Here is a 24,104-nt window from a genome sequence, read left to right as displayed (position 1 = left end):
AAAAAAAGGGGAGCGGTGTGGAATAGGGAATAGATGTTTAGACGTTTCTCCTTTATTTCGTCCTGCTAGGGTTTGAGCAAATGCATAGGCCTTAATAAAACTGGGAAGTCTAGCTAAAAAGTTGTTTCTATATCAAGAGTTAAATTATTTTTATTTCAGTTTCTATAATCAAAGTTCTAATTTTGACAAATCTTCCACATTAAGGGTTTTACAAAACTGAATGGAACATCTAGTTTTAAATGCATTTTCTTCTAGGGTCTTTTTCTGAGGAAGAGAAATATCAGCTGCAAAAGTTTCTCAATAAATCTTACGTGCTGGACAAGAGAGCCCACCGTCAAGTGTAGTAGTTTGATTGATATCCTTCTGGCGTATTGCTACAAGACTTGTGTCACTGAAGGAGAGAAGGATGTGAGTGCACGTGTGTCGGTGCGGGGTTGGCTTAGACGACTGTGCTAAGTAGACCATGTTAAGGCATCAGCCCTCCTGTTGAGAGTAAGACCTGTTGTGATGAGTTATGTAGGGGGTGCTCTGGGCAGAGGAGCAGGTGTGTGGTGGTGGTGGGTACCAGCATGAAAGCATAATGCTTACTTGGTCTTTTTCTCTTCTCTCTTGACATGGGTCTCTACCAAATAGCAGAGCGAGGAAGTAAAGCTAGGCGCAGAGAAAAAGGATATCCTGAGCTCTCTTCTCTTCTAGGAGGTGAGTTGGCCAAATAAGAACTATTGCTGCATGACACTTGACACTGGCAGGGGGTAAACTTTACCATACCCATTTGTATTCTTTCTCCAAGCTGTCAGTTAGGAGATGCAAGGCATCTTGTTTGGTAAGGTGGGCCTGTATTTCTATAAGTTTCCTTCTCAGGACCACTCTTGCTGCATCCCATATGTGTTGGTATGGTGTATTTTCATTTTCATTTGTCTCCAGATATGATTTGATTTCTCCTTTAATTTCATCAATGATCCATTTGTTGTTTAGTAGCACGTTGTTGAGTCTCCACAGCTTTGTCACTTTCCTGGTTTTTTCCCTGTAGTTGATGTCTAGCTTCATGGCATTATGGTTGGAAAAGATGCTTGTTATGATCTCAATCTTCTTAAATTTATATAAGCATGCCTTGTTTCCCAACATATGGCCTATTCTTGAAAATGTTCTGTGTGCACTTGAGAAGAATGTGTAATCTGCTGTTTGGATGGAGTGCTCTATAGATATCTGTTAAGTCCATCTCATCAAGTTTTTCGTTTAAGTCCATTATTTCCTTATTGATTTTCTGTCTGGATGATCTGTCCATTGATGAGAGTAGGGTGTTAAGATCCCCTACTATTATTGTGTTGTTGCTAATATCTCCTTTTAGGTTTGTTAATAGTTGCTTTATGTACCTTGGTGCTCCTGTATTGGGTGCATATATATTTAAAAGTGATATGTCTTCTTGGTGGAGTGTCCCTTTTATCATTATATATTGGCCCTCTTTGTCTCTCATTACCTGTTTTATCTTGAAGTCAACTTTGTCTGATGTAAGTATGGCAACATCTGCTTTCTTTTGTTTGCCATTAGCTTGGAGTATTGTCTTCCATCCTTTCACTCTGAGCCTGTGTTTGTCTTTAGAGCTGAGATGTGTTTCCTGGAGGCAGCATATTCTTGGGTCTTGTTTTTAATCCATCCCACCACTCTGTGTCTTTTGATTGGAAAGTTCAGTCCATTTACATATAGGGTAATTATTGATATATGGAGGCTTGTTGTTGTTATTTTATCGCTCTTTTTTGGGTTCTTTTGCGTTTCTTTTGTTTCTCGCCCCGTGTGTTTCGGACTACCAATTCAGTTTGGTAGTTCTGTATGGGGGTTCTCTTAGTTTTCTCTTTCTTTATCGTGTGTGATTCTGTTCTGATTATTTGGTTAGTGGTTACCATGAGGTTTGTATAAAAAAAATCTTGTGGATGTGATAGTCCATTTTTTGATGGCCTCTTATTCCCTTAGACTAAGTCGATTGGATTCCTTTCCTCTTCCCTTTCTACGTTATTATTGTCACATCTTATTCCTTCTTGTGTTGTGAGTTCGTGTTTAACACAATGAGGTTATATTTATGCTTGGTCCTTACCTTCCCTTGGTCTTTGGTTTTATAATTAAGTGTTTGCTAATCTATTTTGATAGAGGACTGCAATTTTTATGGTTTTGCCGACCTATTTTCCTCCTCGTTCAAAACTTTGAATCCCCTTTCTCTTTTTTTCCTCAGGGATGAGGGCTTTCTTGAGCACTTCTTGTAGTGGGGGTCTTGTGGCAATGAACTCTCTTAGCTTTTGCTTATCTGGGATAGTTATTATTTCTCCATCATATCTGAAGGATATTTTCACTGCATAGAGTATTCTTGGCTGAAAGTTTTTGTCCTTCAGAATTTTGAATACATCGTTCCACTCTCTCCTAGCCTGTAAAGTTTCTGTTGAGAAATCGGCTGAGAGCCTGATAGGAAATCCTTTGTATGTTATTTCTTTTTGTCTAGCTGCCCTTAATATTTTTTCTTTGTTGTTGACTTTTGCCAGCTTTACTACTGTATGCCTTGGAGGAGGTCTTTTCATGTGGATATATTTCGGAGATCTATTTATTTCATTCACTGGTATTTCCACTCTTTCCCCAGGTTTGGGAAGTTCTCAACTATTATTTCTTTGAATAAGTTGTCTGCTCTTTTTTCCCTCTCTTCTCCCTGGGGAATACCTATAATCCTTATGTTGGATTTCCTAATTGAGTCAGATATTTCTTGGAGAGTTTCTTCATTTCTTTTTAGTCTTAGTTCTTTCTCCTCCTCCATCTGGAGCATTTCTGCATTGCTGTCCTCAATATTGCTAATTCTTTTCTCCATATTGTCAGCTCTGATGCTTAAGGCTTACAGATTTGTCGTTATCTCCTCTATTGTGTTTTTCATCTCTAAGATTTCTGATTGTTTTTTTTTTTATAGTTTCAATCTCTTTTGTGAAGAAACTCCAGATTTCATTGAACTGTCTGTCTGCGTTTTCTTGTATTTCATTAAGCTATTTTGTGATGGCTATTTTGAATTGTTTGTCATTAAGGTTATACATTTCTGTGCTTTCCGGGTTGACTTCTGGGTGCTTACCATTTTCCTTTTGGTCTAGAGATTTAATATATTTTTGCATGGTGCCTGTCGGTGTTGGCTTACTTTTCCTCATAGTGAAAATATCTGGTCGCAGTTTCTCTTGCTGCCGCTGGGTGGGGGTCAAGGGCTGTGTATTCTGGCCCACCTCAATCCGTGTGCACTCTCATCAGTCCCTGGCTGATCTGAGGCATGGCTGAGTGGAGGCTGCTGGCAGGGGGAACATGGGCACAGCTGGAGCTGGAGCGTGGGAACAGCTGGAGCTGGAGCGCAGCTAGGCCAAAGCAGCTGGGGCTCAGGTGCAGGTGGGTTGAAGCAGCTGCAGCTGAAGTGCTGCTGGGCCGAAGAAGCAGGAACTGGAGGGCCACTGTGCTGAAGTGCTGGTCAAGCGGGTCAGGTTGGGGAGGGGTGCTTACTTTCGCCTCCCCGATCTCAGAGGTTTCTCGTCTTGCTGTTGCTCTCTGCTCTCCTGGGGGGCTAGCTTGTTGAAACTACCCTCGCAACAGTTCTGCTCCCTCTGTAGGGGGATCCCCACAGGCTGTGAGGGGTCTTGGAGAGTGCCGGATTTCACGAGGCGAGCTGCCCCTCCCCCTCCTCTGAGAGCCCTGTGGTCTCGGTCACTGGGTCGCAGTCCTTGAGGAAGGAAGGGAGCTCCTCTTACCTCCTTCCACTTACTCTGGGGATTCCAGCACCTCAGTCCTCAGGTGTATGGCTGCCTGGGTGCCTCATACATCCCCTGTGTTGTGTGAATAGCTTCTGTTGGAATATGAACGTCCGTTTTGTTGTGTCTTAGAGGGGGAGAGTTCAGTGGGGGAAGCTCACTCTGCCATGATGCTTGCCATTTTTTTAATTGATGTCATAATAGTTCATAACATTGTGAAATTTTAGTTGTACATTATTGTTTGTCAGTCACCATATAAATGCATCCCTTCACCCCTTGTGCCCACCTCCCAACCCCCTTCCCCCTGGTAACCACCAAACTGTTGTCTCTGTCTGTAGGTTAGTTTATCTTCCACATATGAGTGAAATCATTTACTGTTTGGCTTTTTGTGTATGCCATTTTTTAATACAGATTTTATAATGGTATAGCTCAAATACTGAAACATTTACCTTAGAAAGAACTCACCAAACGAAAAAAATCCTAAGTTACTAACTCTCAATTACCAATCGCCACTTTAGGGCATAATTTGAAAATTAAATTGATTGACTAAATGAAAAATAAATACATTGCTAGGGAAACTTCCTTTGTTGTAGAGTGGAATGTGAACAGAATCAGGATACAGTGTGCTACGGGGCTAGTTGGTTGTTTCCACTTTAGTGAGCGAGTTTCAGTTTTTAGAGAGGGATGGATTTTGACCAGAGAACAGGACAACTGGCCCACAAACATCCCATTTATAACTTCCTATCACATTTTTATTTAACAGACATCAAAGTAGCATTCACTAAGTGTAAAGCTCTGTGCTTGTGCTACGGAGAGGCACAAAGATGAAAAGGCTCTGTAGAGACCCTCACAGGAAGAGAGAAAGGCACACACAATAATGGAAGGGAACGAAAAGGGTAAGGTGTGAGGACAAGATACCCAAACACAGCAGCTAAGAGTCTAGAGGGACCCCTGAAACCCTGGCCACAGCTGGGGTTGAAGAATAGGGCAAGCACCAGGCTGAGGGCACCAGGTGTGGCAGGGCCTGCTGTCAGATCCTCTGCACAGCATCTCCATCAGGAGTGTGGGCCTGTGTGGACGCGGGGGGGGGGGGGGGGGGGGGGCGCTCAAGCCCACAGCCAGGCCTGGCTTGTCCTTTTTCCTGCAGGTGAAGTTGCCTGACCTCTGTTTCCTCGTCTCTTTAGAATGGGACAGTGGGAACTACCCCACATGGTTATTACGATTTTTAAGTTAATGCATGTAATTGCCTAAATGGAGCCAGGCTTGCAAAAGTGCTGCTTTCATGTGGCCCATAGTGACTACCTCAGGTTGTTGAGCGGGTCACAAAAACAGTGTCTTTCAGTAAAGGTGGTACCTTATGCAGAGTAAGTGCTCAAGTGTTTGGGGTTTTTTTAACTTCTTTTAGTGAGACAAAAGTCACATAATGTAAAATTCATTTAAATTATACAATTGGATGGTTTTTGGTACGTTCACAGTGTTTTGCAACCATCATCGCTAATTTCAGGACATGGCCATTACCCTAAAAAGAAACCTCATACCTGTTAGCAGTCAGACCCAACGCTCCCCTCTCCTGCCTCTGGCAATCACTAATCTGCTTTCTGTGTCTATAGACAGGCCTATTTTGGGCATTTCTTGTAAACAGAATCATATATGTGGCTTTTTGTGCCTGGCTTCTTGCACTCGGCCTAATGTTTTGAAGGTTCATCCATGTTGCAGCATGCGTCAGTAGTTCTTACCAGTAATACTCCCTTCTTTGGATAGACCACATTTTTATCTGCTTATCAGTTGACGGACATTTCAAGTGTTTATTATTGATACTCCAGTACTCAGAGTCTGTAATTCCAAACCATGGCAAAGCATACCAAAAACACTGCCTCTATTTGGCCACGGCTCACTCGGGTTCCTGCAATTCCCCTGGAGGAGACAGGCCTGTTCTTCGCATGAGAACACTGAGACCGAAAGACGGGGAGACTGGCTGAAGATCCTGTGCTTTGTGGGAAACCCGGGGATTTATGACTCCGGATTCGGGAGCCCCTGGGCCAAACTAAGAAACGCTGTCTTTGGCCGAGCCCGGAACTTCGCACCGCGGCGATCGCCTCGCGCCCCTCCCGGAAGCGGCTAAAGGAGCGGGGTCGGGGGCGCTGGGGCGGAGGGCCCAGCCCGAGCTCAGCCAAGCCCGCGGGGCGTCCGGAGTCCGGGCAACGGCTGCTGCTCAGCTGGGCGGCTTGCGGTCTGGAAGACTCGGTGCTCTGGCACCCGACGCCGCCCGCGCCAGCAAGCACACGCGGACGCGTACACGCGCCCCAGCGCCCGCCCCCAGCGCCCGGCCGTGGGTGCTGCCTATGAAACGAACGAGGATCCGCTCCCGTCGCTGCCCTGAGCTCTGTAGGCCATGGCGGGAGGGGGTTATTTATCCTGAGAGCACCGAGAAGCCATTTCACTGAAGCCACTGAAGGGTTTCAGTCGGAGGGAGTGGCTCTTCTGGCTGAGGGCGGGTCCTGGATTTGGGGGCGGGCACAGTGGAAGTGGTGAGACCAGTGAGGAGCATGTTCTCAATGTTTCCATGGTCTGCAGGGTAAAGTTTAAACCCCTTAACGTGGCATTCGAGATGACTCCAACTTTATTTCCCATTAACCTCCTCCTTCACACACAATATGGAACTTGTGAAACTATTTAGTGACTCTAAAATCCCCAGACCCTACCCCCTACCTTTCGCCATGCTGGACCCTCTACCCCTTGTTACCCAACTCATTCTTGAAGGCGCATGTCAATGCCTCCTCCTCCATGATGACCTCCTGGGTTCCTCCATCAGAGCTTCTCCCCAGACTGAGAGCATCTAGTTACCCTTCTGGTTACTCCATCTTGTTCCATGCCAGTGCACTGTTGTCGGGCCCCCAGCCTCGTTTGGATCTGCACCAGGCCAGTGCCAAGCACTGGGTGATTCTCAGTAAATGCTGGTTTGATGAGTGACTAAATCCTCAGCTGAACCCAGCATCTTGTCCTCAAGGAAATGATAAATGGATTATTGAGAAGTGCTCCCTTCTGTCCACATTGATGGACAGAATACTTATATTATTTTCTGACTATGAAAGGAACACATGAGCATTGTAAGGAGACCTAACAAATGTTCACTTTGTGCCAGACTAGGCACCGGGGATACATGGGAACTAAGACACAGTCCTTGCCATTGGGAAACTCACAGGCTGTTGGGAAAGAAAGACTCAGAAAGCATCTTCATCCGGAAAAATATGGTAAATGCTGTGATGGGGCTAAGCATGGCAGCTGTGGGGACCCAGAGGGGGCACGAGGGAGGGGCTGAGAAGGCCTCAGGGGATGGTGATGGCTGAGCTGAGTCTCGGAGCAGCAGTAGGGAATAATCAAGTGAGGCGGGGGAGAGAGAAGAGCATTCCAGAGAGAGAAAACAGCACAGTTTGGGGAGGGCAGGGCGGGGGGACCAAGGAATCACAGTCAGCTCAGTTTGGGTACAAGTACAAGGTGAGGCAGAAGGAAGGAGAGAAGGAGCCCATTAGAGAGGCTGGCAGGGGTGGGCAGGGCAGGTGGGGCCAGGTTAAGGAGACTGAGCTTGATTCTGGAGGCCATTGGGAGTAATGGAAGGGTTTTAAGCAGGGGAGTTGTGGTTTTAGAAGGAAAATGATGATGAGAATATTTTTAATAATATTATATCCCTTCTGAATTTTAGAACAATCCCATATCTACTATTCATTTGATCTTCATAACAGCTTCAGGAGGTAGCTAGAGCAGAGTTTATAACAGTTTAGACATGAAAGAAGGAGCCTCTGTGGGATTAGGTGACACTTTGGGGTAATATCAGGTAATTGCTCAGAGCTGAGCTCTCGGGCCAGGCTCTGTCCCAGCTCTGCTACTAATCAACCCTGTGACCTTGGGTCTCTCTGGGCCTTAGTGTCCTTCTCTGTAAAATGGGTATAATCACAGAGCTGACCTGTTACATCTGTCCATTTGTCATTCACTCATTCACCAAATAATTAGTGAGCTTCCACTATGTGTTGGCACTGTGGAGGTGCTGGGAGCAGGGAAGAAAAGAGATGAGGTCCTGGTTCACAGTCCATTGGAAAACATAAATCTTAACCAAGTAATTGCACCATCGGGTTCAAACACAAATGTCTGCCTGAACCAGGCACTTAATGAATGAACTGAGCTGCACGTGAGACGACAGGGAATGGTGGGGACTACGGCAAGCCAGAGAGGGCATGCCCCAGCCTAAAGTAACTCAAATTGGAAAATTTTAAGCAATATGTCAATCAAAACAGGACCCCACACCTCATTCAGCATGACACATGCCAGTTGGCAACCCCTGATTTACACACTTGTGATAAGTGGTCTGAAGGAAAAGTATAGGTTGTGTTATGCAGAGGTAACATGAGGATATAACAGAGCCTGGGAGCTGGAGAGGTAACATTTGGCCTGAGGTCTGGAGGATGAGGAGGAGTGGGGAGGGGATGGGTGGGGGAGGAGCACTCCTGGCAGAGGGAGCAGCATGTGCAAAACCCTGAGGCAGGACGGGCTTGATCCTTCAGGGAACAGAGAGAAGGTCAGGGCGTCTGGGATGTAGTAAGGAAAGATAGGGGAGCGATGAGACGGGAAAGGTTGGCAGAGGAGGGCCATGGGACTTTATTTTGAGAGCTCTGGAAAGTCATGGAAGGGTTTCAAAATGGGTGATGGGTGAGTATATAAAAAAATAATAGTGGTGCACTTACTATGAACAAAGCAACTAAAATGGACTGATTCTAAACGTCTCCACCACTCAGTAAGGTAAGTACCGTCATTATCCCCATTTACAAGTGAAGCAGTTGAGACACACGGAGGATAAGTGACTTGCCCTAGACCATGCAGCCAGCGAGCGGCGGGAGGACTCAGACTGGAGCATTCTGGCTCCAAAGCCTCTGTTCTTGATGGCGCTACACTGCATCGGATGATCAGACCAGATCAGAAGGGCGTTTTAAAAAGATCCTTCTGATTGCCAGTAAGGAGTAAGTACTGGGGAGTCAGGGGCGGGGGGGTGGAGTAGGAGTAGAATCTGAGAAGGTTAATTAAGAGAAAGCACATAAAGCCCTTAGCATAGTACCTGCCACTGGGAGTGCCCAGTCACGTAGGATGCAATTATCTGCATCATTTGAGCAAGGCGCCGATAAAGCCGGGCCTGGAACCCAGGTGCCCCGATGCCCAGCCCGGTGCTAAAGCAGTTTTCCTTCCTGACTTCTTTAGTCCTCTTCCTGAAAGGAATTCACCTCTTAACCCTCTTCCCCCAAGGGCTCTGCCAGTCTGAGACCTCAGCTGACGAGGAAAATGCCAGCAAGGACCCCGTCTCCGATCCTGAACGGGTCATTGCCCACTGCTTCAAGCAGTTCACGAAGGGCTTCCACCTGCCTCGAAGCCGCCGGCGGATCATCATCTTCCCTCAAAAAGAGGATCCCATACCCATCCATCCCATGCCCCAGCCCTGGGCTCCCCTGCAGCCCATCTCCAGCTTCAACCCCTGGAAGCTAGGGACGTCCGAGAGCAGCCGGAGGACACAAAGACCTGGCTGAGCCAGAGGATGAAGCTTCGTGAGGACCTAGAAACCTTCAGCAACTTAGAGAGGTGGCTGCAGAACAAGCCCAGCCTCACGCCTTCAGAGGCCAGCGTCTTACAGAGGATCCACAAGGAGCGTGAGGCCCAGCTGACTTCTGCCAGAGCCACCGAGGTGACAGGCCCCATTTGCCAGGTGAAGACACTGAGGGGTTAGGTGCATGCTGTCATTTCATTCCCTTGGATTAGCATGATGGGGGCTGTTCACCCCACTTCACAGAGGAGCAAACAGAAGTTTGGGAGAAGAAAAGGAGGTGAATTGGTTATCTAGTGCTGCGTGACAAACACCCCAAAGTGACTTGAAGCAACAAATGTTTTTAATCTCACTGTTTCTGAGTCAGGAATCTGGGAGGAGCTTAGCTGGGTGGCTCTGGCTCAGTCTTTCATCTCAGGATGTTGGCCTGGGCCACAGACATTTGAAGGCTTGACTGGCACAGGAGGACCCCCCGCCCCCAGCTGGCTTGCTCCCAGGGCTGTTGGCAGGAGCCCCAGTTCCTCACCACACGGACCGCTCCATAGGGCTGCTGGAGGGTCGCAGAGTGACAGTCTGGGAGACAGCCAGGAGGAGGCTGCAGTGCCCTTTATGACCTCGTCTCAGGAAGTCTCAGTTTCAGAAGATTTACACTATCACTTCCACCATATTCTGTTTGTCAGAAGCAAGTCATTAAGCACTGTCCACACTTGGGAGGGGGATTAGACTCCATCTTAAAAGGGAGGAGAGTTGAAGAAGTTGCGGCTGTATCTTCAGACCACCCTGGGAGGGGTGCTCCTTGGCAGCCCCTCTGTGGGGCAGTCTTAATGCTCACTGGCCGTTCGTTCGTTCACTGGCACATTTGCTGAGGGCCTTTATGTGCCAAGCAGGTGCTCAGGGGCTGCTGTGAGGACCACAGCTGGGAGGGTGGGAGAAAACGGACGATCCCCTTTTGTAAGCATGGACACAGGCTCAGTGAGGCCAGTGGATTTTCCAGATCCACGGAGAGAGTAAATGGCAGTCAGTCCCCAAGCCCTCGTCTTCCGACTGCTTGCCTCTCTGCGACGTTTCCTTGCAAAACAAACACTTGAAATTTCTCCCAGTTCAGGTGAAGCTGGGATAAGAGGTCACGTAACCTGGGTTTAAACCCAGCTCTGCTACTTCCTAGCTGTACAGTCTGGGCCTCAGTTTCCTCATCTGTTAAATGGGGATAACCATTGTGCCTACTTGCTAGGGTTGCTGGGATGTCTAAATGGATTAATTTCTGTAAGGTGCCTAGCACAGCGCTGGGCTCATAGTGGGCACTCAATAAACGTTTGCCGTCTTTAGTATTATCGCAGTCTCATCAGCGTCATTTGGGTTGGCCCAAACACTTCAGAGTCAGTCCTTGGTGTAATGGTAGTGAAAACCCCAAGTTCATGGGTCTAACACACCCTTTGCTGCCAGCATCACAGCATCCATGAATAAACACTGGACTTGGGTTAGAAACCCAGCTCAACTGCTTACCTGCGCTGTGAGCCTGGGCAAGTCACTTCACCTCTCTGAGCCTGTTTCCTCATTTGTAAAAAGGGAAAGTAATACCTGATACCTAATTCACAGCATTGCTTATTCATTCAGCAAACAACTACTGCCTACCTGCCTAGGGCCTGGGGCTTTGTTCAGTACCAGGATGGGAGGTGAGGGTATGTAGCTAAATACAACATGGCCTTGCTCTCCAGGTGTTCGCACGTTAGTGAGGGAGGCAGACACATCAGATTAATGACTCTACTACAGTTTGCTACAGGTCATTAATAGAGGTGGGTCCCAAATGCTCCAGGAGCACAGAGGAGCTAAAAGCTAGGGAACAGGAAGGCTCTTTGTAAACTGTCGAGTGCTGCACCGAGGTAAGGGAGTATTATTGCGAAACATTCTCATTCACCCTGAAGTGGAGGAGGAGTAGGCTGTGGACGGGTATGGAAAGAGGGCAGGGTCTTCTAGGCAGGAGGCCCGCAGGAGCAAAGCTGGGAGGTGGAGGAGAGGGGAACCCCATCGGGCTCCGGGCAGGGGCGTATATTTTGGTGCACTGAGAGCCCAGTGGGACTGTAATAGTGACTGGTCTGACAGGAGAGATGTGGATATGAATGAAACTAGCTCTCATATTGTCCAAGCCTCTGATTTCTGAGGGGAAAATGGAGGCCCAGAGAAGCGGTCTCCCAGGCGTTCTGTGGCAGAACACAGCCGCCCCGGGCTTGCCCGAATCCAGTGCTCTCTGCACTCCATCTTGCTGTCTGTTTAGAGCCGCTCAGCCCCCCTCTCCCATTTGTCTCCAGCTCTGGGGATCTCGTGCCATCGGCCTGTCTTCCCTGAACTCTCCCCTCTGCCCCACTCTCTTGCCTCTTTCAGAAGAAAGGCCCCCAGCCCCCCTGCCAACTGTCCCAGCTCCAACTGCCCAGGCCCTCCGCCCTGCCGGCCTTGTGCTCCTACCTGCGCAGCCACAGGATCAAGATCCTGGGGATGTTGAACAAGGTGGCCTGCAGTGAGAACCAGAGGATCTCCAGGGAGGACTTCACTGAGGCTCTGAAGGCGGTGAGTGCCTCCCACTCCCTCCGGGCTGGCCTGAGTGGGGAGGGCCTCCATGCACCCCCCACTGCTGCCCCCTCCTCTGGTCCTGGACCCACTGCAAAGTAGACACAGGGAGCTCAAACGATCAGCTTTATTACTTGTAAAGCCAGACGGGAAAATGTGGCTTCACCTGTGGCCACATCAGACGCCTAAAACTCCCCTTGCCTGGGTCTGACCTTGAAAGGTCCTACCTTTGTGGACAGTCTGCAGAGCTGAGCCATAAACCAGCCAGCTGCCTGGGGAATCTTGCCCATCAGACCCCAGAACCGAGCAGAGAGATTGCTAGGCCTTCAGTCCTGCCTCTAGAACCTTCTAGAGCTTCTCCAGCTGTCACTGGCATATGGATCACATAGGGGTCTTGTTAAAATGCAGCTTCTGACTCAGTGCCTCTGTGTGAGGCCCAAGATGCTGCATTCTGACGAGCTCCCCGTGACGCCCATGGTCCTGGTCCACAGACCACACTTCTACTGGCCAGTCACAAACTGAAGTTAATTGTAAATAAATAAAATAAAAAATCCAGTTCCTCAGTCACACCAACCACGTTTCGAGTGCTCAGTAGTCACATGTGGTGAGTGGTTGCTCTATTGGACTGTGCAGATGTGGAACATTTCCATCATTGCAGAAAGTTCTGTTGATCTAGCACGGGTCTGCCTACTATGGCCCAGGGGTCAAACCGAGTCTGCCTCCTGTTTTTGTAAATAAAGTTTTATGGGAACATAGCCATGCTCATTTGTTTGTGTGTTGTCCTGGCTGCTTTCATCCCATGAGAGCAGAGTTGAGCAGTGATGACAGAGAGCCTATGGCTCACAGAGCCTAAAATCTTTACTATCCGGCCCTTTCTAGAAAAAGTTTGCTGACCCCTGGTCTAGATGAATTAAGCTTTTAATTTAAGCACTGGACTTGGGGTTAAAGCCTTTAAGAAAAACTTTAGGCAGTTGACTGCTGCATATTTTATGAAATATGTGAATCCTCACTGGTTTTCACACCATCATTTTATGACACGGAAGTGTCTGAACAACCTTTCAAGGCATTTAGAACAAAAGATAGAGGGTCTTGAATCTGCCTGACCAAGAAGATGAAACACTAAATCCTTCCGCACAAGGAGAGTGCTGATCTTCTTTAAGGAAAGTTCAGTGGGCAATGACTATGGTCTAAAGCAGCTGAAGAATTATAGTTTTATATTTCCTGTAAAACTTTTTCTTGTATATTCGCTGTTGCTGGCCAGCATTATCCTCCGCCCAAGTTGCTCACCGTGCTTATCGTATTGCTGATCCGATTTTACTTCAGTGAAGGGAGGCTTATGTGTCCCTCATGGGCAAGGATGATAGACACGTGAAATCCTTCTTCACATCCAGCATGGGAAAGCGGGGTGTGGCATGGAGTGATTGGCATGGAGTGAGGTGGGAACCCAGAGGAAGAAGTAACAGACTCTGCAAAGACAGTGGCATATCTGGACTGGGCTTTGAAGGAGGGATAGGAGTTTTTCAGGCAGAGAGGGGGAAACGCCTGAGTAAAGGCAGGGGATGAGAAAGTGCAGGGTGTGTTCAGGGCCCGGGGAAGAGCTCTGAGCTGCTGTGGCAGAGATCTTGGGTATGAGCTGGGAGTGGCTGCAAGTGAAACTAGATGGGGCGGTGGGGCTAGGCTGGCAAGGCCTTGGCTGTCCTTGCAGGACGTGTGGATTGGAGCCTGCCCACCCTGGGGGCTTCCCTTCTCTCCTCAGGTCAGAGTCCCTCTGACAGACCGGGAGGTGGAGGATATTGTCATCTATCTCAGCTCTCTGGGGACGCACAGCAGCATCACCCTGCATGACCTGACCAACATGTACATACAGTGGTGTTTGGCTGAGCAGAGAAGCGCCCTGCCAACTGGAAGGGAGAGTATGTATCCACTCCCAACCCCCGTGCCTCTGCTTCCCCATCTGGGGAGCAAGCCTGGTGGAGGCAGCCTTGGCTCACTTCCTGAGTGTGTTCTCCAACTCTGGCTCACTGTAGGTGGGCCAAGCCTCTGGAACTTCTAGGCCCAGGGATCAACTAAGGAGTAGATATTCTCTTGAGTGCCCAGCCACCGTGTCCATTCAAAGATGAATGAGGCCCAGCCCTTGTCCTTAGTGTAGGATTCTCAAAGGGTGGTTTCAGCCCCCCAAGCCCACCTGATACACTGACCCAAACAAATAGCAAGCCTTTCCATTCGTATGTGGGCCCAAGGCCTTCTTACTATTAATCTATACCTTATTGATAAAAAGTAAAGTTCAGAAACCAGAATTAGCACGTTTAGAGTTTACTGGAAAGTTTACTTTGGTATTTTACTCTCAGGGACATTTAGTAGGGCTGTTGTGAACAGTTGTATATGTTGTGCATAGCTCAAGTTCCATTTGCCAAGCCGTGTGCTCGTGGAGCTACATCTGTCCAGACGAAGCACAGAGGCAAATTAGAAATGGACTAGCTGTAGCTCTTGCTATGAATTTACTCTATAACACAAGGGTGCATCATGGTTCTTTAGAGTTTAGTGCTATTGTTGTTGTAAAAAAAAAAAAAAAACTCAACAACTACAGATGGAATTCAAGCCCTCCCTTGACCACTGCCCACCATTCCAGATCCCTCCCCAAATGTAACCACATCTTTCTTTTTCTACATGAAACAAATCTTGCTTTGCCCCCACTCGCCAGGTTGGCGGGAATGAAATTTCAGACACAACATGTCTGTGTTGGGTGGGGTGGTGCTCCTCGTCCTCCCTGTGGTCATGTAAGAGCCCTAGGGGGACAGTGGAGGGGTTTCCTTACATGGGTGAAGATTTGGGAGGGCCTCTGGAGTTCACGGTCACACTGAGCTAGGTGCTTGGCATCCTCACTGGTTGGTTCTTTTGGAGGCAGCAGGCAGCTCCCATAGAGTCCATTCCTCAGGCCCCCGGAGTGTCACCTACAGCGCAGCACACAGATTTCCCACCTGTAGCCTCAACAAGCCCTGGGCAGAGGCACTGTCACCCCCAGGCAGGGTCTCCGCCCATCTCAGAGTCCCAGGGAACATGAGCGCCCCTACAGTCGCCTCCCACATGCGTCACCACCCCCACAGTAGCCATCACCCTTCGTGTCCATCCTCAAGGTTGCTCGAGTTGGGCGTCATTTCCCACCCATGCTCTTTTTGCCTTTTCATTATGAATTACCAAAGCACATTGGTATCCATGTAGCTGGCTGAGGGTCATTTGGTGAATGATCACCGTGCGCCACGATGCGTATTTGCAGCAAAGGTATTTGGGGCGTATCAATAAATAGACTTGAAGCCAAGAGCAGGTATTTGTTTGAATGGTGCTCTCTCAGGATCATCACGGAGTTTTTTTTCCCCGGAGAGTGGCAGTGGGTAGGGGAAGCAGACTTGGGTATCTCTTGCTTTGCCTAAAGGGCAGCAGCATCAAGAGTCTGGGCACCAGCTCAGAGAGAGAAGGTGGTAGCATTTGGGGGCGTCCTCTGTGGGCTGGGGAGCGTTACCCCAGCATCAGCTCCGTTTATCCTCAAGTCCCCGGAGTGCAGGGCTGCCAGTCACACTGTACGAGGAGGGAGCTTAAGCTCCGGGAGGCTGACCGCCTGGCCACCATTGCAACACGAGAAGGCAGCGGGGCCAGCATTCCATCCCAGCCTGGGACAGTGAAGGCCTGAACCAGGGCAGGGCGGTGGGGTGCTTTCATTCACTCGGATCTCTGTTGAGGACCTACTGTGTGCCAGGCACACTTCTAGGAGCTGGGAACACAGCAGTGAAGAAGCCAGTGCCCCTGCCTTCAAGGAGCTCCCATGTGAAGGGTTAACCAAGACGGTGTCCCGTAGCGATTAATGCTTTGAAGACAGGACAGAGTGAGGGGTGGTGGTCAGGGAAAGCTTCTCTGAAAAGCAGCCGCTGGAGCTGAGAGCTGAGTGACTGAGGAGGAGCCAGTCTGGGAAAGGGCATCCTAGCAGATGTGACCTCAGAGGCCAAGGCCCTGAGGCGAGAAGGCTTCCGGGGACAGAAGAAGTGCGGGGGGCGGGGTGGAGTGAGTGAGGGCTGGGCCGCAGCAGACGGGCAGGTGGCGGGTCAGCTGAGGCCAGCTCCTGAGGCTGTGCAGATCAGGGGCGGGACTCAGGTGCTGCGGGAAGCCAGTAGAGAGTGTTAAGCAGGGGAATGAGGTGATCTGGCTTATATTTTTTGTAAGTCCTATTTGCTGTTTGGTGGAAACAGGACTCTAGAAGGTGAGAACGGCAACAGGAAGGCTGGGTTCACGGAACAGGTGAGGGAGAAGGCGGCCCGCTCTAGGGAGGCCCAGTGGAGCCGGAGAGCAGGGACACCTTCAACGCACATCTCAGATGGCGCTGACCAGACACGTAGGAAGTGAGCAGAGGGGTGGCCCAGTGCCTGCTCGGTGACGGTGGGTAACTGCTTGGAGGGTTCCGTGGCTGGGCACCCTCTCAGTCTCTCTTTGTCTCTTTCCTCCGACTCTAGAGTATAGATATGCTGAGCACAGAGTTTCCCCACAGAGTGCATCTCAGAAGCAGAAGGGCACTTTAGCCCCAGAGCCTCCGAGGATGGATCTACTGACTGTGCCCGTCGTCGATACCCAGCTGGAGGCACGGCCCATGACCCTGGAGGAGATGGAGGACGTCGGCAAGCGGTGCAGAGAGAGGAGGCGGCAGAACAAGGTACCCCCGCCAGCGGGGGAGGGCACTGGGCTTGGCAATTGGACAGGCTTGGGTTCCAGTCCGCGGCACCTCCACCACCTTCTAGCTGGGGGAACTCTTGGGAGCGGGCTTCTTTACCTCTCTGTTCCCTCATCTGTTCCTTCATCTGTATAACAAAAACAAGACCTACCTCACAAGGTTTCTGTGAAGATGAAATGAGATAATGTTTTTGAAGGTACTGAGTTCCCCTCCTCCCATTCTTTAATTACGACTTTGCCTCCTGATACCGGGCTGCGTCTTCATCACAGCTGGAATCCAAGCGCCTGGCATGGGGCCTGGCCCTGAGTAGGCACTCCAGAAATACATGACCAGTGAAGGAAGGAAGAACCGATTGTGTGAATTAATTCGTCCAGTAAACCTTTGTTGAGAGCTTGTGATGTGCCAGGCACTCTTCTAGGTGCTCTGAGAACACAAGAGCCCCTGCCCTCAGGAAGCTGAGTCTAGTCAGGGAGGCAGGCAATATTAATGTAATACCAAATACATACATATTTTTATATTATCTATAAATGTGAAGACATAATAAAATGTTCGGTATTGGTAAGTGCTATATCAACTAAGATCTGATTCAGCTGCATGACAGGAAAATCCAAAATGTTGGAGCAGGGATCGGAAACCTTCCCTGGAAAGGGCCAGATAGTAAATGTTTTAGGTGTTTCAGGCTGTGTCGTCTCTGTTGCAACTACTTGAGTCTGCACCACAGAGCAGCCACAGACGACACCTAAACAAATGAGTGTGGTTGTGTTCCAATAAAACTTTATTTATAAAAAACAAGTGGTGGGCCAGATTTGGCCTATGAGCTGTACTTTGCAGATTCTAGTGTTAGAAGCTTGAAAAAGATAGATTTTTCTTTCCTTGTAAATAAATCAACAAATAAGAAGGCCGTAAGTGGCTACACACTCCTCAGCCCTCTTCTGCCTTGCTTTGTCATCCTTAACAGTAGCTTCCACCTGAAAGTCACAGATGGCTGCACTTAATTTAAATTCCCACGCAGCCAAACACTTGAATGTAATGTTTCAATAGGATGCCTCTAGCGCATCTGCACTGTAGTGTACTGGATACATTATACAGTCACGTGTGCACATCCGCGTACAGGGCTCTGCACACAGCACTGCGTGCGCTGACCATTCAGGCGCTCTTCAGGGGTAGCCTTGACCATGTGTGATTTTTCTCCCAAGTCACCGACTGCAGAACCTGAACTTCGGTCCCACTGTGTATTCTTTGCCATTGCCCATTCTGGGGGCTGCATGGGGAGAGGCAGATAAGGCTCAACATCTGCCTTCCAGCCTGGAGGAGAGAGACAAGGCAAAGAGAAGTGTGTGGCAACCTCTCTTCTCTTTGCAGCTCAGGATCCCCTCCGTTGAGTACACGGAGCAGTGCCGCCTGGTGCACAGTGGGAATAAGCGCGTTGATGACCACTGCCTCCTATCCACCATCCAGGAGGAGATGAATGAGCTCATCAACAAGTCCCGCGTGAACGACCTTCTGGTCTACCTGAAGTGCCAGGAGCTCTGTGGGTACTATGGCCTCCCGGTGACAGAGGACACCCTCATGAAAGGTAAGGGCCTTGGTGGCTGGCCCTCGGGAGGATGCCAAGAGGGCCCAGAGCCCGGGCAAGGGTGGTGTCCACCTGAGGCTTGTCCTTTCCCAGCCAACATGCACCCAGCCAGGCTGCTGTGGCCTGTGGTGGCGACACTGGGAAGAAGGAGGGGGAGGAGGGGAGGAACAGCCCCGTCTGTTTTGCTGATAGATGAGATTTCTAGATCTCAGAGGTCCACAGGCTCCACAGGCCTGGGGGTCCGGGTTCCCCAGCTGAGCTTGGTGAGCTGGCATTTTAGAGCAGGAAGCTCCCAGGACAGGAGTTTTGGGTGAGGGAACCCTGAGATTGAGCATAAAGGAACAATGCCGGTTTCAAAGAGGGAGATTTGGTAGAAGTGATACTGCTAGGCTGTGTTGGGCATTTCCAAAACCACCTCCCTCGGCCAGGCCAGTTTCTTGATTCTTCTGCAATCCTGAGGTAGGAATGCTCCAGGAGACACTTTTGCTGAGGCCCCTTGCTCTCCGCTCAGACAGCAGGACTCAACCCTGAGATTCCCACACTGGTTCCGTCCTCTGCTTGGGGGAAGAATTGTGTCTTCACGTATCCAAGCAGATCTGAACCTTCGACATCTCTGGGTAGAGTATGTGCTTCTGAGAGATGGGGGTGGGGGAGTGCCCAGCTCCCGATGACCACGCAGCAATGCCGGCATCCCAGATTTATGAATTTATGAATTTATAAATTTAATGGGCAGGTCCCTCACTGTGCTTTAACAACATGAAGGAGCAACTGCATTTGAGGGAAGAGGTTTTCCCATAGGAACTTTGCAGGGAGGAACTGTGGTCATACTGGGAAAGGTGGCTTTCTGAGAGAGGGGCACACAGAGAGTGGTGTGACTTCCCTGAGAACACGAGTTAACAGTCACAATTAATTATTTCCATCTTCTTCCCAAGAGGGAGGGGAACAAGTGCTAAATGTATAGGGCCTTGGGTCTTGTATTAGTCTGCTAGGGCTGCTGGAACAAAGTACCACAGGCTGGGTGGCTTAAACCACAGACATTTATATTCTCACAGTTCTGAAGGCTAGAAGTCCAAGATAAGGTGCCGGCAGGGTTAGTTTCCTCTGCAGCCTCTCTCCTTGGCGCGCAAGTGGCTGCCTTCTTGCTGCCTCTTCACATGATCTTTTCAGTATAGACACCAGTGTACCTGGTGTCTCTCTGTGTCTGCAAATTTCCTCTTATAAGGACACCAATCAGACTGGCTTAGGGCCCACCCTAACAACCTCATTTTAGGTTAATCACCTCTTGAAAGGCCCTATCTCCAAATACAAATTCTGAGGTTCCTGGACTTATGGCTTCAACATATGAATTTGAGGGAAACAATTCAGCCCATAACAGGTCTATACAGGGAGATGTGGCCAAGGGCCTTCAGGAACACAGGCCAACCAACCTAAATGGTCATTGTCTCTCACACCTGCTGCACACCCCTCACTTGGCGGCTGCTTGCTGCCCACCTGGGCTGGGAGGGCAGCCACAGCAGGAGATCCTGCAGCTCTGGACACTGACTTTTCACCAAATCATCCTCTTTTCCTCCTTCCCTGATTGTTTCCATCCCCTGGTCTTGGCTAATGGTGGAGCTGCAGCTATGTCCTCTAAAATGCAGGCAGGCTAGCCAGGCACCCCACACTGCTCCTGTGGGTTAGGCCTTTCCTCTGGATGTGCCCCCTTTGTCTGTCCCCACCAGACTATCAAGCCCCTACTGATTCTCTCCACCACTGGCTTTTCCTAGCTTCTGGGTCAGTACATGGGTGAGCCTCACCTTCTGCAGGATCTCACATTCATGGGCACACAGGAGCAGCATCCGTGGGCGGGCTTCCTTTTGCTTCTGATTGGTCTAGATGGAAAAGACCCTAGTCCACCACTGTCCTGGCCACCATTCATTGGCTGTCCTTATGACACACACCTGATCTGCTGTGGGCAAAGAAGCGCAGACATCAGGACTCCCAGGTCTGTGTTGTAGACTCGAGGTTGGTGGGCTCTGACTCCAGGCCTCAAGCTCCTGGGCCAGAATTCTAGAACATCATGGCAATATTCCTCTTCCCAGAGAATATAGCTTTATTGTTTTTCTCTCCTTTATTTTATAGATAATACTTGGACACTTAATTTTTTAAAAAAACATAAAAATAAAAATCCCCCCAGCCTTAGTTGACCGCCATTAATATTTTAGTGACCGTTCTTTCACAAACCTCTTTTTCTTTTCCATTTACACAAAATTATTTATGTAAATCGTTTTTAAAAATCATAATTTTAAAATGTAGTTTTAAAAATCACTTTTAAAAGTTACCTTTTAAAAGGTAATATAGGTAAATAAAAGGTAAATAAAAAAATACCTTTTTTTAAAAGAAATGTTGATGTTGCACATCTCCCTTTCCCTCTCCTTTCTTCTCATCTGCCCAATCCCTGCCCTCCCCCCAAATAACCAACATTAATAACCTGGAGTGTAACCTTCCATCGCTTTTTCTAGAACGTGAGCTATTCGCGTGTTATCATCTTAGGATAAGCACTGCTCAATAGTTGCAGGAAGATGGAGACCTGGCCCAGTGTTCTTTATGTTCTGGAGTTCTTAGAAAGGTCTCCCACAGATATCTGTGCGACTGATTCTAGACAAGGAGGAAACTGCCATCAGCCAGGTCTCAGTTAACCTGGTGAAGTCTTGGTGCATCTCCCCTCCTCCTTCCGGGACTCCTGACCAGGACGCCCCGCAGGCTGGTGGTGCAGGGTGGGCCTGCTCCCTGCCTCGGGCCTTTGCTGACCTGGTTACAAAGAAGCTCCCTCATCTGTAGGCCACTCAGCAGCATTGTACCACCCCCGTTTCCTGATGTCACACTATAGTTACATGCCGTGTCGCAACTGGGGGAAGCTGGAGATAGGGTCTAAGGGACCCTCTGCACTCTTTTTGCAACTTCCTGTGAATCTGCAATCATTTAAATATAGAAAGTTTTGAAAATGTATGTAAGAAAAAAATCAAACAAAAATGTGAATTTATTTTATTTATTTTTATTATTATTTTTTTTTGTGAGGAGATCAGCCCTGTGCTAACATCCGCCAATCCTCCTCTTTTTCTGCTGAGGAAGACGGCCCTGGGCTAACATCTGTGCCCATCTTCCTCCACTTTATATGGGACGCCGCCACAGCATGGCTTGCCAAGCAGTGCGTCGGTGCGCGCCCGGGATCCGAACCAGTGGACCCCGGGCCGCCGCAGCGGAGCGCGCGCACTTAACCGCTTGCGCCACCGGGCCGGCCCCTGAATTTATTTTTAAAGAAGTCCCCCTCTGCCCCGGAAGTTCAGGGAGGAGAGGGGTCTTGGGCTGACCGGCCACATCGCTCTTGCTGCTCCCAGCCCTGTTGTACCTGGGACACAAGATCCTTTTCCAGAAGGACCCAGTGTGCCGGATCCGGCAGCCTGGAGACTACTACTCGGACTTGAAGAGCTTCAGCCCGAATCTGGGCCTGCGCAGGCCCCAGGGCCACAGTGAGCCTGCGGCTAAGACGACTGACAAGCTAAGTGTCAAACCCCCTTCCTCCCCTGCCATTTGCTCCTGCCCCACTGCTGTCCCCTTGGCTGAAGGGGCTGGGACGCTGACAGACATGGGGTGTCACGTTGTGCCGGTGTCTGTGTCCTAACCCTGCACGTCCAACCCAACTGGTCATCATGGACTGGCCAGTCCCCAGTGTCACCCCTGGTGCATGTCTCAGGCTGCAGCCTCCTCACCTCAGCTCCCCCACAGCTACCCTCCTGACCAATTCTGACACGATCTCAAGCTCTCTGGAAAAGATTAAAAAGAGGGCCTCCTTAGAGAAACAGGGGAGGCCCCTTCACAGATCATGGGCTGGGTGTCGGGCCCTGCAGAGGTCAGTGGTGGCACCCGGGCTACTCCCTGAGGCCCCGTTAACCTGCATTTCGCCTCTCCTGACAAGATGCCTCCCTCTCTTCTCCACTAGGAAAATGCCGACGATAATAAAGAGAATGTACTTTAAGGGGTTTGAGGAATTCATCAGGCTTGTAGCGATCACCGAACTCTGGAAGAGGGGAGGGTGGGAGGGAGATGCCTGGGACTCTGCAGCTTGCACGGTGCTCCTAGCACAGCATCTGGGACTCAGTGCCCAGGAGCTGAGAGGCTGTAAAGCAACAGTTGGAGTGTCAGGCAGATCCCGCTCTGGGTGTTTTCATGTGTTAACTCATGTAAATCCTCTCAACACCCCTATGAAGTTACTTTTAGCATACCCATTTTACAAGACAGGAACTGAGGTACAGAAAAGTTGAATATCTTGCTCAAAGTCACACACCTATTAAGTGGTGGAGCAGGGATTTGACCCCAGCTCTCCCAGCTCCAGAGGCTGTCCTCCGAACCCCACATTAAAATGCCTCCAGAGAACACATGGTGTACACTTAAGAGTTTGGTGTTTAGAGGCAGCAGATTGGAAGTCAAGCCTGCACTCTGCCACTTGCTGACTGTGTGACCTTGGAGAAATGACTTAGCCTCTCTAAGCCTCCGGGTCCTCATTGGTAAGGTAGAAGGGACAACAGAACCTACCACAAGGAATTGTAGCAAAGACTGAGATAATGAAGTGCTTAGCGCATTTCTGCGCTTGCACTCTGGTCACAGTTGGTTTGCTCCACTGAGAAGGAGCCCTGGACCTGGCCTGTCTGCCATGATGACCTTCCCTGTGTCGTCGTCTTTTCCAGGAAGCTGAAGGTGAAAAAGCCCAGTGGTCGGCAGTGAACCCCCCCCAATTTCTTCTGGCCAGGTCACCTCCTGGACAAGCTGCAGCTCTACCTGCCGTCTGTGACTGTGGACCAGACTAGCCCCACGCCTGCTCGGCCGCCTACGACCCCAACCACTCCCGGCCCATTAAGAACAAGAACTATGGATGTGTAGTTTTTTTTTTTTTTTTTTTTTAGGAAGATCAGCCCTGAGCCAACATCCATGCTAATCCTCCTCTTTTTGCTGAGGAAGACCAGCTCTGAGCTAACATCTATTGCCAATCCTCCTCCTTTTTTTTTTTCCCCCCCCAAAGCCCCAGTAGATAGTTGTATGCCATAGTTGCACATCCTTCTAGTTGCTGTACGTGGGACGCGGCCTCAGCATGGCCGGAGAAGCAGTGCGTTGGTGGGCGGCCGGGATCCCAACCCGGGCCGCCAGTAGCGGGCGCACGCACTTAACCGCTAAGGCACGGGGTGGCCCAGGTGTGTAGTTTTTAAAGGTTCCTCTTTGCTGACTTCTGCCCTTTTGAAATAAACCAAGTTGGAGCTTTTTCATGTCACCTGTGATCCAGCTGATGTGATTTCTTGCTCAGGAGCTGTGGCCAGAAGGGTGTTTGGAAAGCTGGGGTCCTGAGCCTGGGGGAATAGAGCAGGCACATCTCCTGTGATGTTGACAAGGATGCGTGCATGGCACCTCCAGCCTCTCCTGGAGTCTCCTGGGGTCTCTCCCCCAGGGGGAAGCAGTAGGCAGTGTGGGTACCCCTGTGCTTTCCTCTGTGAAAGAAGTTGACAGCATGTCCCTCCTCCCCCAAAGACTGAGCCATTTGGGTCACTCCTTCCAAATCTCTAGGGTCATTCACAGTTGGAAGCATGCTTTCTGGTTCATGAGCCCGTCACTTGATCCACCCACCTGCCTCCCTCAAGAGCTTTTCCTTCATAACACGCATCATGTGGACTGCTGTTAGCACAGTGCTTCCAGGCTCGGCTGCCCATCTGACTTCCCACAGGCCGAAGGATAAGCAGGATCCGTGAGGTGTGGTACAGTCACGGACACAGCGGGGTTTTGGTCTCAATCCTGCTTGCCAGCTGTGTGACCTCGGATGGGCCGTTTCACTTCACTTTTTGTCTCACCTCTCTGGTCTCCTCCAACTCCCCTTCCCTTCACAGTCAAATC

At 49.7% G+C, this 24,104-nt stretch overlaps 1 protein-coding gene across 1 annotated transcript; it reads left to right on the top strand.

The window, feature by feature from the left end:
* The first annotated feature begins 343 nt into the window (after positions 1 to 343).
* On the top strand, positions 344 to 23,369 carry LOC131419912 (EF-hand calcium-binding domain-containing protein 12-like). The gene is given in 8 exon segments (XM_058565445.1): positions 344 to 699; positions 9,045 to 9,266; positions 9,269 to 9,498; positions 11,716 to 11,898; positions 13,655 to 13,811; positions 16,398 to 16,594; positions 17,975 to 18,188; positions 22,913 to 23,369. Coding segments are annotated over 8 exon segments (1,296 nt in total). The 5' UTR covers positions 344 to 614; the 3' UTR covers positions 22,921 to 23,369.
* Positions 23,370 to 24,104: the final 735 nt, after the last annotated feature.

The sequence above is a fragment of the Diceros bicornis genome, chromosome 2, assembly GCF_020826845.1.
Source record: "Diceros bicornis minor isolate mBicDic1 chromosome 2, mDicBic1.mat.cur, whole genome shotgun sequence".
Lineage (NCBI taxonomy): Eukaryota > Metazoa > Chordata > Mammalia > Perissodactyla > Rhinocerotidae > Diceros > Diceros bicornis.
Note: the sequence above shows the minus strand (reverse complement) of the source record. Positions and strands in the feature narration are given on the sequence as shown.